Source organism: Ceratotherium simum, chromosome 14 (genome assembly GCF_057802395.1).
Source record: "Ceratotherium simum simum isolate JZ-2026a chromosome 14, ASM5780239v1, whole genome shotgun sequence".
NCBI lineage: Eukaryota > Metazoa > Chordata > Mammalia > Perissodactyla > Rhinocerotidae > Ceratotherium > Ceratotherium simum.
This window is the reverse complement of record NC_141913.1, coordinates 45318244-45332123: the sequence shown is the minus strand read 5'-3', so window position 1 is coordinate 45332123 and position 13880 is coordinate 45318244. Positions and strand designations below refer to the sequence as shown.

At 44.1% G+C, this 13880-nt stretch overlaps 1 protein-coding gene across 1 annotated transcript; it reads right to left on the bottom strand.

The window, feature by feature from the left end:
* Positions 1–283: 283 nt before the first annotated feature.
* Positions 284–7818, bottom strand: ST8SIA3 (ST8 alpha-N-acetyl-neuraminide alpha-2,8-sialyltransferase 3). The gene is made up of 4 exons (XM_004422570.3): positions 7605–7818; positions 6100–6222; positions 3117–3674; positions 284–868 (listed from the first exon to the last, which is right to left on the bottom strand). Exons 1-4 carry the CDS (start codon positions 7781–7783, stop codon positions 586–588), a joined length of 1143 nt encoding a protein of 380 aa, XP_004422627.1. The 5' UTR covers positions 7784–7818; the 3' UTR covers positions 284–585.
* Between the last annotated feature and the right edge of the window lie 6062 nt (positions 7819–13880).

The window sequence follows — 13880 nt, the reverse complement described above, 5'->3', positions numbered from 1 at the left end:
GCCTTGAACACACTAGTACAGATGCAACACATACAAGCAAAGCTAATTCAATATGATTCCTAGCAAATTATTAAACTCCATGGTGGTGGGGCAAGGGAAGTGTTTGGAGAGGGGGAGAGAGAGAGAAAGAGATGAGATAAGCAAACCAGTTTTTTATGTTTCCATTTTGAAGAGTCTGATCCCACCCAGGCAAAACTGAAATCCTGCCCAAACTGGCCAGAGGCCTCTGACTATGAGGACTGTATCTGAGCAAAGCTGCAGAAACTACAGCTCTAGTCCTCATAAAAAATGGGAGGCAGTTTATTATTAAAATACAAACATGAAAATACTTTAAACCATCGCGTTAGCAGCATAGTTCCAAATGCAACATTCCTTTTATCAATCAAGTTTAAATCATGTGGCTTCAATGCGTCTGTCCTGCTAAGCCCCTTAAAAGAGCAGTGCAACAGAGGGAGAGAAGACATCTTTCCTTTTAAATGGCAGACAATCCTTATAAGAAATTCTCTAGGGTTCTATTCTGATGACTATTCAATTTGATTTGGGGCACTTTTTAAACAGCCATTTGGCACTTTCTGTTCCGAGTTCTCAGGCACAGTGTGACAGAGTCAGCTTGGTGAGCCCTTCCCCGTGCATTCGGTACAGCAGCTGAAACTCAGCAGGCAGCTGGTGGGACTCCTGCCACTTGGTGGTAAATTTGGTTCCTTTTTTGTCATAGTAATGGTATGGAAGATCTTCCCTTGTGTTGGGGTCAAATCCAAAAGGCCAAAATCCATACAAGTGGATCTCTTCACATATTGCTGATGCAAGAGTGTACATAAGAATACCTGTGCTCAGCCGTTTGGGTGACAAATGTTTGTTTTTCCAGTACCTGTGGAACAATAAGTACAGGTGGATTCAGAGGCCAGTGTTGAAGGTTTCAATCAGATAGGTCAATATCTGGGCTAGGAGGTGAATTTGTCCAAGTAACTTAAACTGTACTTGCTTTGAATCTATCTTTTAGACCATAAAATGCCTCTGGGCAGGACCAGCTACATAATTTGTGAGACCCAGTGCAAAATGAAAATGTGGGCCCTTGTTTCATTATTGTGGATTTTGAGAGAATGATAGCAGAGTATTAAACCCAGTGCCAGGCCCTTCTGAGCACAGTTCCTGTGTGACTGCAGAGCTTGCCCATTTTGATGCCAGCCCTGCCTCTGGGTTGCACTGAAGAGTGGTGACTCTGACTCAATTGTGACACCACAGAAGGCCACCAATGAGAATGACTATGCTTCTCATACATAAAGGGCCCTTGGAAGTGGGGAGGAGGTTGTTTAATCTAAGGGGACCTTCTCTGTCACTTCCTTACCACACCTAGAGATAAGTCCTTCTTCTTGGGTTTGGAAAGATTGTGAGGGCTTATTTTTCTCCACCCTCTTGTAAAAAATCATATTCCCTTCTCCTTTGTCTTCTAACTAGGGGTTTGCAAGCCCATCTTTAGCATGCCACAATCTCAGGAAAGTATTTACTCAGTTTCTGAATTTAAAAAAATGCTAAATTATGGTTATTTTTCCTTCCATATTTAGATAGTCCTTCTTCACTACTTAAAGGCTTCAAAGATAGACCTCTCCCCTTCCAGTTGAAGTTTAAAAGTTCAGTCTTGGTCTTAATATTCTTACCTAAGGAGTTAGAATGATTTCTGACAATTCTTTTGGTATAGCTGGACTTAAATAGAGCAAGAGGGGAGCAAAATGATGAGGTCAAAGACCACAGGACAGGTTGGCAGAGGCCTGGCTTCGAATTCTGGTTCTGCCCATTTTGGGCAGTGACATTGGGTAAACAACTCCTGTTCTTTGTAGCTCACTTGACTCATCTTTCAACTTAGGAGTTGGGCTAGATTACTTCTTAAAAACATGACCATACATCCTGGGAAACTGGGACAGTCCCAATTTTTTTCTGATATCTTTGTTGTAATTATTAATAGCACCCTCTTTCTCTCAAAGAAAAGTTCCAGTTTGCACTTCAATTATGGTGTCACCCTACCTGTTAGAAACGTACCAGTTTATTAGATGATGATTCCTCTTTCTGAGAGGTCAACCAAACAGATCTTAAATTTGGAAGACTGCAGGGGACTACAGGATGGGAATAATCTACTATGGGATAAAAATCTTTAGAATTCCCTGTTTACCAGGCCTCCTAGAACCCACTCCAACTTGTAGTAATATCTGGACAGCATGTGGAGAGCTACTTACATAGGGGAAATTAGAATTGAGGCAATTTCCTCAGATGATGTAAAGAAAAAAAGAATCCTACGATTAATCTTGCTTTATAAAATTCCCTGAATTAGTGGCTCCCAATTCTGACTGCATATTAGAATCATCTGGGGAGTTATTAAGAAATACCAAGTACCTGGGCCCTTCCTTCCCCTCCCCAGACAAATTATATTAGAATCTCTTGAAGTAGAGCCCAGGCAACAGTATTTTTTAAAGCTCTCCAAGTGATTCTAATGTACAGCCAGAATTAAGACCCATGAGACTAGACGAAATAATCCATCTCCGGTCAATCTGTCTATCAAATTACAAGGGATAACACCAAGCTCATAAAATACATATTTGCCATTGTTTGAGCACTCAAATCCCAAATTATAAAGGCAGATTATATAATTTATGATTTATCTAGGTCGTTTGCTAATCTTGGACATCTACAAAACACCCAAACATCAAATAAAAAGGAACATTTTAAGTCAGTTGCCTCTTCTTTGAAAAAAACTACTTGATTTGTCTAATTTAGCCATTGGCATTATTGGGAAAGAGCTATCCATTTAAAGAAAATTCTTGATCTGTGAAGAATTTCCATGACTGCTTGTAGGACTTACCACCAAGGGAGGGGACAAGGAACAGAGAGGAGAGGCTGATGAAACACCAGTCCCTCCATTTGGCACTTGGTTACCAGCTGGGGCTAGGAGATTGAACTTCTTACCTAGAATGATTCATTCATTCATTACAAAACATAAGAGTTTGTCCTGAAGTACTAAGCTAACCACATCAACTAACTAATCGAATAGCTCCCACCCCCAAGAGATTACAATATTGATTTGCCATCTGGTGGGGTATGAGTTAAAGGCAATAAAATATACACACCTGTTGACATGCTGCATTATATTTCCAGGCCAAGCCAATTGGACCTTTAACTGACCTCTGTGTTCAACAAAAAAGTCAACTAATGTCCTGGTAACAGTTGCTGAAGTGTGGAAGAAAAATGCAGGGATCCAAAGAATGGCCCCATCGAGCTTTTTTAAACTGAGGAAAAAGTTGTTACGGTCCTGAATTGTCAAAAGATTGTTGTAATATTTTTCCAGGATGCTGGGGTTGAACGTGGTAAGGTTGGTTTTCTTTCCAACATCTCTTTGGAAAGCCTCCGTAGGGGCGAAATTGCAACGGAAAACAAAATCTGACTTATCTATTTCTTGTCCACACCGGCTCCCTGTCAGGATCCCACTATTTCCAACCACAGCACAAATATTATAATGCTTATTCACAATGGGTGACACATCTGGAAGCAGCGATCGGAAGTTATTGCTAATAGAGAAAACATATTTATGGCTGGAATAATCATAGTGCATCAGTTGTCCAATCCGAACACTATTCTTGGTCAAAGAAAAATTTTTTATTACATCGACATGCTGAAGAATTTCTTGCCTAAAATAAAAAGAAATTCATTAAATGCATCCCATTCAAAAGAATTGATTTTCCATTTTATGTCTTACGCTGCCATTTCATTCAGACAAGAATAGTAGGCACGTTAAATCCAAGAAAGAATATACATTCATAACAATTGTGGTCTTTGAGGGGAGGACTGCTTCAGAATCTACAGACATGCGCTCATCTTTCAGTCAAGTTCTGGATGTAATCCTTCGAGGCTTGTGAATATTGTAACTTAGAGTTCTAGCTGCCATTCTTTGGTTTTTCTGCTCTACATAAAGAGTGTATTTGATCAAGGGGGAGGCATAGGCCAAACTGTGTCAGGAAATAGAAGGAGACAATTTACACAGGCTCCAAAGAGCTCACATTAATGCACAAACATTGGTGACTTAGAGTTTGTAACTAGGGACTACTTGTTTGCTATTGGACTGCAGTGTTCAAGGAATATCAAATATGACTGGTGTCCAAATAAAAGCCAAATAGATATGAGTCAGTAGAGTACTATTATTAAAATGTGAAAATGATAATAGCAGTGGGTATAGTTTAATATTTAATAGAAATGAGATGATAATCTCATTAAGGTCCTTTGAATATTAAAACAGGGATATTTTTTCTACTTGATTATACAGAAACACAATTTACTTGGAGAAATCTAATCCTTAGAAAAACAGGCTATTGTAAATCCTGAAAACGTGTGTATATTCTAAGGATTCAGAGGATAAACAGGCAAGGGGGATACTTAGCGCTAATTTCAGTTTGCTTTCATGTTGAGCTTTAAGTAAAGTTAAGCAGCTCTTCTTAAAGTCTCAGCTATTTAAAATATTTAAGAGAGACCAGTAACATGTTACTTTGCTACTAGATTCTCTAATTCTAAGAAATCACATTGAATTTCCTGTATCTTTTGCCTAAAAAATAGCAAGAATGAAACGAAATGCTTTGCATATCATCACTTTACCTAGAATTTTATTTTTTAAAAAAATCACTATTTGTCAAAGTATAGAGCAACATAAACTGAAAGCTTTAATCCAAAACTTCCAAAGTTACCAATACTGTTCTTTATAAGCTGTTACAAAGGTAAAGTAAATTTAAAATAATACCGGGGAAATTAAAGATTACCTAATAAAAGTATTAAAAGGAGGAAAGTTTTGAGAAAGAAATATTGTTCTGACTGGTCATTTGGGTCACATGGCCTAGTGTGGGAAGAATATTTTTACTGAGTTAGAAATATGTTTTGGGAAAAGGTGTAATGTGTTTTATTCATTAAAGTTTTCTGGGTTGTTTATAAAATTAATATTGGATAAAAACCCAAAAGTTTAAAAATAAAAAGCACTTCTAGGTTTTAGAGTTAATCAATTATTGTCATGGACTAATTTCTAATTAAACAGTGTTTTAAAAATTTTAATCATAATCACATGAGTGTATGCCAACTTTTCAAGTAAACAATATTTTCATGACACCTTGGATATCTACTGAATTTAATTCTGTCATTAGATTAAAATAAAAAAGAGAGAGTGCAATAACTAGAAATGCTATGGCCAAACACAACCCCCTAAATAGAGTGGTATAATAAGTATTTGTAAAATAACTATTCACACGCCTAATGAATACACTAGATGGCTCACATTCCATTTAGCAGCACAGTAATCCCACCAAGAAGGAAGGAGTAATGACTTATCTGGCATTGCTAAGAGTAGACCAGCATCACTGAGAATAAATAAATTTGAATAAATCTCATCTTTCTTCCCCCACCTCAAACAAAACAAAACAAAAACACAAAACACCCCCCCCACACACACACATAAACTCCTTCACGTATAAACGAGGCTGCTACAGAACAACTATTAAGAAAGATGCTGGGTAGCTTTTACAATATATTAAAAACTGTAAAGGTTTAATGAAAATAAACAGGCAAAATCAAAACAAAACCTTACTTAAATACCTGCATTTATTTGGGCTAAGATTTTCACTAGTAATTTGATAGAGATTGATTGTAGTATTTTCTGTGTGTTTCAATGAGACAATACTATTTTATTTTATATTTTCAAATTTTTTCAGTGGTGGAATAAAAATGCATTGGGTGGTCTTTTTGCAATTAACCTTTTTTTTTTTAATAGATAGCTTTGATAGTATTAGCCATACATATTAACTATAAATCATGGTGTTCAATTGAGCCTAAGTTAGGGAGGATATCGGAAATATTTTTTTTCTTCCATTCAAATTGGTCTTCCTGATGTTTTCTGAGAAGGCACTACATACTTAAAAAGGGTTACCAATCAGCTTTTGTGCGGTCAGGCCAAGAAGGCAATGCAAATACACCTCAGGGTGGGGGATAGATTTTTGTTGTTGTGGATCATTTCGTTTTGTTTTGTTTTTTGAACTCCAGAATTCAAAAACACCTTTTGGATTCTTCCCCCCCTCCTACCTTTGATGTAAAAACGCAGTCCGATTAAATGTCCACTTAGAAGGTTTCTCTTGGAGGTCATGGGTCAGAGAATTCGTAATGGGCACAAATGACGGATCTAGAAACTTCAGCGCAAACTGTGACCTGGAGAGGAGCATGAGTACACAGACAAACGTGCTGGCCTCAGCTGGGGGAAGCCAAGGGAGCCATTAAAAGTCCAGCCGGTGGGGGCGGGGGGCAGCTGGCACACGGACTGGCTCCATCCCGCCCCAAGTCACCTCTCATTTGGTCCACCCTCTGTTCCCCAACACACCCCGGAGGAAGAAAGAAAACTAGGGGAATCCGTCTCCATTGTCCATCCCTCCCGGTGCGGGAGAGACCATAAAATGGCCGTCTCGCGGAGAGCAGGGGCGGGAGCCCGGCGCGCCGCTGGAGCCTGACGCGCGGCGAGGACCAGGAGAGTCAGCACCGTGGACAGCGGCCGCGCCGCCGCCAGCCCGACCCGCCACACTCCCGCGGGCCGGGTGAATTGATTTTTGGAGAAAGGGCAGAGGAAATCGGAGACCCAGGGGAAGGCTGAGGGTGGCTCCCGCCTTAACTTCTTCCTTCCCGAGCCTATGTTAGATTTCACTCCCTGTCTCCTGACTGGGACCCCTGGAAGCCGTCGGCCAGCTCCGCTCTTCTGCCCAGCTCGGGCTTCTCTAGGTTCCGCACCTCTGGCCCAGCTTGGACCACAGGGTGCAGTTTGTATTTGCCACCTGCCCCTCAGGAGGCCCTGCTGAGGGACCTCCTAGGGGTCAGAGGTAGGAACAGGGGCTCTCGATGAGCTGTGCCAAGCTGCTCCTGGCGCCTTCCCAGTCCAGCCCTACGCTGCCGGGCAGTGACTTGGACCTGGGGCGAGGGTAGGCGGCCCTTTGGAGGCTCGCTTCCCGCAGAGGGAGGGGGAGTTGCAAAAATCCCGGAAGGTGGAGGGGGAATGGAAACAGGAGGAGGGGTAAAGATCGAGGTAGAATACCCCAGGGGCTTCTTGAGAATAGACCCGCGCATCATTTGATGGGGTGGGGGGTGGGGGAGAGGAGTGGAGGAGAGAGCAAGGGGAGTCTGGCGCCTGCGCCTTTAAATCGCCTCCGGACCGCCCGGAGCCTGGCCGCGGAGTCTGCGGACAGAACGCGGCGACGGCGCTCACCTCACGCATGTCCATCTCGCGGTTCACCGCCCCCTCCCAAACGCACACATTGCCTCTCCCTCCACCATCATTCTCCTTAACCCCTCCCCCCATTTTTGAAATGGGGGAACGGATGCCGAGGAAGAATATGAGAAATGCAATCACATCGATTAGGACAACGGCTTTTAGGGGCTTTGGGTTAAAAAAAATAAAGCGGAGGGGGAAGGGAGAATCAGAGAGAGGAGTGGAAGGACCACGCAGTTATCTTGCCCAAAGTGTCTCAGAGAAGCCAAAACACCCCCCTCTCACCACCCCTCCCCATAAACCAGCTACCCGAGGGCGCTCAGAGGCCCGCACTCACCGGAATCCCGCGTGGAACATGTACATTCGGGGCGCCCCCGGGCTGGCGTACTTGGGAGTGGTGAAGATATTCTCCTTTTTCAGGGACACGTAGCTGATGAGCGATAAAATCAGCAGAGCGACGCTGAGCATGACCAGCCCCAGCACACTGGCGACCCGGGCCATTTTGCAGTTTCTCATCCCGGGCTGCCTGGGATCAGGGAAAGCGGGGAAATCGGTCCATTGAGCGGCCAGCAGCTCGCTGGCGTGTCAGCGTGTGAGTGTGTGTGTTCGCGTGCGCGTGTCAGCGTGTGTGGCGGGGGAGGGGGACCGGGCAGGGGAGCCGCGGAGGGCCGGGGGTGGGGTGGCGTGGGGGCGGGCAGGAGCCCCAGAGAGAAGCCGGACCCCCAAGGCAGGGGCGAGCGCGGCCCGGAGGCTGAGCAGGAAGATGGAGGGTCTGCGCGGCGGCGTGGCGATGGAGCGCGCTGCGCTGTGCGTCTCCGGCCGCCGGCTCAGGCTCCCTCGCGCGTTTCCAGCGAGGCTGCCATCTCCCCCGCTGCCTGCAAGATAAATGTGATTGGAATAATGTTACAGTTCGATCTAAGCACAAGATTTAATTAATGAACTCTAATCTCCCAAATAACTGGGGGGAGGGGCGGGAGAGGGAGGGATGAAGAGGAGGTGCAGAGGGAGGGGAATTGAGGCTGGAAGGCTGCAGCCCACGTCAATGGCCTCCCCGGCTGAGGATGCGGGCGAGGAGCTGGCTGTGGCGAGACAGAGCCCAAACTTAGTTTAATAGACCATTCATTACTCTATAAATATATCACGGAATATGGAGATAAATAACTGGATTTGCTGTCCTGGAGGATACACACCAGCTGGGTGCTTCTGAAATGCAGGAGAGTTTTAGAAAGGCAACCGTTTAAAAGCTTCTCTCCTCACCACAGAGGTGCTTCCCTGGGCCCCATGGAACAGCACCCGCCCCAGCATGCCAGCAAGGAAGCCCTAGACAGCTACTGGGCTGGCCTGCCTTGTGAGGGCTTAAAACCTCCTTGGAATTTTTGAGAATCTGTACCCTGTCTACCTCCTAGCCCACCGCATACATTGTTTATCTCTAAAAGATGGGTAATGCCTAGCAAAGTTGTGAGGTGAACCGTGCGTGTGGAGGGCCTGGCTCCCCAGCCCCTGACCTCCTGTGGGGTCGGCTCCCAGCACGCAGCAGGCGGCCAGTGGGCATGCCCCTGAGTTGACCAGGCCTGGAGCAGTCCGCCCTGATTTAACTCTCCATTGCCCACTTTTCTGACTCATCCCTGTGGCTAGGCCTTCAGTATGGGCCACTTCACTTAGCCCTGAGCAGCCCAGAAGCTGAAGGCATTGTAAGCCTCTGTCCATTATAAATGCCCAGAACTCTTTTGAGGGGGCCAAGAACCAAGTAAGAGAGGCTGCCTTTGAGGGTGGAAGGAAAGCTCACTGCCTACCTCTTTGTTTTGCTTGACTTTCAATTTGTTTTAGCATATTCATATGTTGCCTGTTTTAATATCCATTGGAAATAAAAATCCATCTTCAGTCACACTGCTGGGTGCTCAGAGGCAACCCACATATTTCTTTAGCTCTGTCCTTGGCAATTAGCTTGTGGCTTCTTCACCCTAGCTTCACCCTTGGCCTGCGCCTCCCAATACTGGTCAATAAGCACTTATGAAAGAAGCTAGAGGTGAGAAATTGGCCTTTGAGAGCCTTTTCCAACAAAGCAGTTGATATTTTCCAAGGTGGTTATGATTTCTTTCCCTCCTGAACTTCTTGTCTTATGGGCTTTGGTGGACCTACTGTTATGGTCTGTCTGTGGGCTGTGAATTCCTCAAAGGGGTGAGCTCTGGGCTGTGAGCTCCTGCAGAGCCAGGACTATGTCTTCTGCCTCCCTGTTTCCACATACCGCTCAGCAACTGTCTGTGTCCTGCTAGGATGATTCCTATATTGCCTACGGGACTGAAGGTCATAGGATGTAAAGGAACCAAATTGGCCAGAAAAGAAACAGGCAGGCAGGAATCCTATGCTAGGCCTAAAGGTGAAAATGGGTGGCTCGATAGTTACCAGAGGGAAAAATCCTGCAGATGGTGCTTCAAAGAGTAACCACAGCTACTGGATACAGGATTTTTTTCGGACCTGGGATTATAGCTACTTAGTAAATTAAAAAATAATTAGGATATTTTTGCAAAATATCACTTGGATTTCATTGGAAATCAGACTTCTATGGGGGGTGAAAACAAGAAATATAGACATGGAAGACCCTGCTGACTTAGTGTTTTCAAGGGGAGTTGTTAGTTTGGACACATGTGCTTCCCTCTCCCACCTGCGTGAAAGCCTACCCTTTGCAAACATGACTCTGTTGCCCTGTGTAGTCCCTCACCAACCCATAGCTACCAAGAGTAATTTCCAGGCATCATTTGGATGGGAAGACTGGGAAAGATGGTGTGTTTTGTGAGAAATGGCATAATTCATTCATTTATTTCTGTTTTCTTTCATCAATTCATTAAGTAAAATGTGTTGGTTATCAGGCACTGTGCTGAGCAGACACAGGGGTTATAAAATCATCCTTGATCTCTGATACTTATGGTCTTGTGGGGGAGAGAGGAGTAAGCATCCTCCTAGTACCATGTGAAGAGCTCAACAATAGAGGGCCGATGAGAGAACTGGGGAATAGACTGCAAGAGGTTGGCAGGGTTCTTCACAGAGGGCAACATCTGAGCTGGGTTTTAAAGCAAGAGTGGGATTGATTAGGTAAAGAAGTTGAAAAAGGACATTCCAAGTAGAGGGAAGACTAGGAGGCAGGGAAGATCATAGTGGGCTTGGGGAACAGCAAGACGTATGAGGTGACTGCCACTAAAGAAGAGCCTAGAAAGAGAGTTGGGGTCAGTTTGTGAAGGGTCCTGGGTGGCACACTAAGGAGTTGGCTGCATCCTCTTGCAGATTGCTCAGAATTGTCCGGCATTTGTAGAGCACAATGGCGCAATCTGATTTGCGCTGAATGGATGTAGGAGCAGCTGGAGTCAGGCCCGTGGGGAGAGGGAAACATTGCTGCTCATGTGGATGTCAGCTAGTGTCCAGCGGCCCAACAGCCTGTCCACATGCTGGAATCTCCAGTGTGCCTGAAGTTATCCATGAACCAACCGACCATTTTCTGTTATGAGACACTCCTGAATAAGGCATTAAGGAGGTGATTTTTGGAAGGGCTAGTGACCCCTCCTAGACAACACGGAGATCATAGTCCAGGGAGCTCACTGGTTCCTGGGAAGAAAGTTCACTGGGAAACTGCTCTTTGGCCGCATGTGACTGGAGTTCTTTCTGCACATTATTGCTTGACTTCTTAGTTTCTAGTAGGCCTAACAGGGGACACAGAGGAAAGATCTCAGGATCTTCTGGGTTTCTACCTCTATTTTCCCACAGAAGATAAACATTCTATGAGTTCAGAGGTGGGAAAAGCCATGGTGGTCAAAGAAAGCTCCGCAAAAGCTCTTCGATGAAACTGAGTCTAGAAAGATGCATGGAAGTTTCCAGAGATGGAGGTATTAACAGAGGGCAGGGCAGGCAGGGGCAACTGGGCTGAACAGAGATGTGGAGACAGAAGAGGGAAAGGCCTGTCAGGGCCAGTGGATAGATAAGCCCCCTTAGAATGAAATGGAAACAGCCAAGATGTAGAGAGTACCTACTATGTGCCAGACACTTTTCATACATTATCTGTACTCTTTCTCTTGATCCGTTGAGGCAGGTATAACTATCCTCACTTTATAGTTGAAGTAAACTATAGGACTTGCTCAAGGTAAAGTCTCTCTGGCTCCAATGCCCACCCTTTCCACTCTTCCATTCTGCTTTTCCTGAGACAGAGAGCTAGAAAGGTGTGCAGGTCTGACAAATCTGACAGTGTCATCCCTTGGCAGTGAGATCCAGTTACTACTACTCATGGTGATGGTGATGATGATGACATCTAACATAGATGGCACACCTGCTGTATGTTGGGTGTTATACCAGGTATTTTACATATCTGATTCCATTCAATCTCTATTCCATCCCTCTGAGGATTTAATGACTGCCATGATTTCAAGAATGAAGAAACTGAGGCTCAGAGGGACTAAGTAACTTGCCAAGGTCACACAGCTAGTATGTTCTAGAAGAGGATTTGGCTCCAGTGTGTTCCACTGGTATTCCAGAGCCCAGAGGAAGAGGAGCTTCCACCTCCTCCCTTAGTCATTGTGTCTCAGGGTTTCTGAGGAAGAGAGTGCACGCTAACCTCTTAACGCCATTTAATCACAAGGGTGGAGGGGTGGGGGCAACAAGGAAAAGACTGGAGCGATACATCTGAAAAGCAATGGCCTGCTCTAGGGACAGGGAGAAGGCTGGGGAGGGCTGGAGCCTGGGGAGGGAGGGCCAGTCGTCCTGTGGGGACAGCCTGGAGACAGCCTCTTATTTTCGTTGTGTCCTTTAGTGCCAGCACAGCACCCAGCGCAGCTGGGTGCTCAGTGTGAAAAGAAGGCAGGGAGCTTCTCTGCTTTACAGAGTACCTGGGGTCCAGGCTAGGCAGAAGGCTGGTCTTCAGAGTGTAGAGGAAGATCATCCACCTCGACTGGGCTGGATGAGTTCGCTTGCCTATTGAAGAGACCACGTTTAGTTAAGTAATTAGGTTGAGCTAGATTAATATTAATACATGCACATAGTACAAAATATTAAACACATGAGGGATGCACTGTGAACAGTAAAACTCCTTCCCACCCTTATCTCCCTAGAGACAGTCACTGTTGCTGCCCAGAGATACTCTATGAGTCCACAAGCGTATGACTATGTATTAATTTTTTTAAACATAAATGCTGAGACCAGTTTGAAATGATATTTATTTCAATGTTTTTGTCTGTATCTTTTCAAAAGACATTTTGCATAAAATTTTAACATTTCAGATGTTTGCAACGATTACATTTTCTAGAAGCTGAGGAATTACTCCTTTTGCGCCTACAAACGAATGTTTCTCTTAAAGCTCGGTGAAGCATCTCTGTGTGAAAGGAATACAAGAACGTCAAATAGCCTTTTCTTCACTGAATAAATAAAATATATTTGGAAAGCTGTCTTAAGGCTTTTTGCGCTCCAGTCCCTAGGAAATTGTTTGGAAGGAGCTATTATGTTCAATTGTGTTAATCTCCCCGGTCCTTGCATAGAATTTCGACTTTTCAAATGTTTGCAGTGATTACTTTTTCTAGAAGCTAAGGTATTATACTTGGAGAAGCTACTTGAAAAATAATCTTACAGTTAAGGTTTAAGCTATTCTTGTGTCTATTGTGTCTCTTTATTGCACTAACTGTGGGTGTAGGAAATCACCCACAGTTAGAGCAGCCGCAATAACATTACCTAGGGACTGTCAGGGGAGGTGTTTTAAGAAGAAATCTAATTTTAGCCTTCATCTTGAGTTTTTGGGCAGTTTTTGTCCCTTGTGCTTCTGAAACTGTAATCGTCAACAACATATCTTTGGGAACAAAACTATTGTTTTGTTTGTATATTGTTATAACAAAATATAACAAAAATGGTAAAATTTCCATGTAATTTTTAAAAATGCACTACCACTTGCTGATTTATTGATGAGCACGGCTTCAACAGAGGAAATGGTAGGAATTGTTGAAGGATGGAGTGCTAAGTACCCCCTTCCCTGGGCTCTGGACGCCCCCCCACCTCCCAATTATAAGCACGCACTCCTAGCTGAGATTTCTTGTGTTTTGTTCATAGGGAATTCACAAGGATAAGAGATCACTAGGCTTCCCAATATTGAAAAATTCAGTTGCAGAGGGAGGTGGGGAGAGACTGAGCCACACCATATTTTATATTATGGACCTCCATATCAAGTCATGTTCACAATAATGCTGTATGATAGTATTTTTATTCTTTTCCATAGCTGTGGGAAAAAGGGACTCAGGGAGTTTAGAGAACTTGGCCAAGTTCACAGCAGCTTTTTACAAAATGAAATTTTAATATAGGACCAAATGGCTGCACAGTTATTCCTCATTTCACCAAACCTTGTAGCCTCTCAAGCTAGAAGCTTAGGGTCTGTACACTGAGGCATGAAAGATGCTTCTTCGAAGTGGATGTTTCTCATTAGAAAAGGAGTCAAGGATGTAGTATCCACCTTGGCTTCTGTACTCCTTCCTTCTCATGGTTAGCTTTTTACAAGGATGTTTGAACACAAGGAAAGTGGTTTCTCAATGTTTGAGATGATCGATGTAAACTTGTGAAGAATACTTTATATCTTTGCTTAAAATTCTATTTT

What these genes read in the sequence shown, in the direction of transcription:
- ST8SIA3 (XM_004422570.3), bottom strand. Translation starts at nt 7,783, where the DNA reads ATGAGAAACTGCAAAATGGCCCGGGTCGCCAGTGTGCTGGGGCTGGTC. An exon ending in ATGTTCCACGCGGGATTCCG is followed by an intron (nt 6,223 to 7,604) that starts GTGAGTGCGGGC and finishes GCTCCTCTCCAG; the next exon opens with GTCACAGTTTGCGCTGAAGT. An exon ending in ATAATGCAGCATGTCAACAG is followed by an intron (nt 869 to 3,116) that starts GTGTGTATATTT and finishes ATTGTTCCACAG; the next exon opens with GTACTGGAAAAACAAACATT.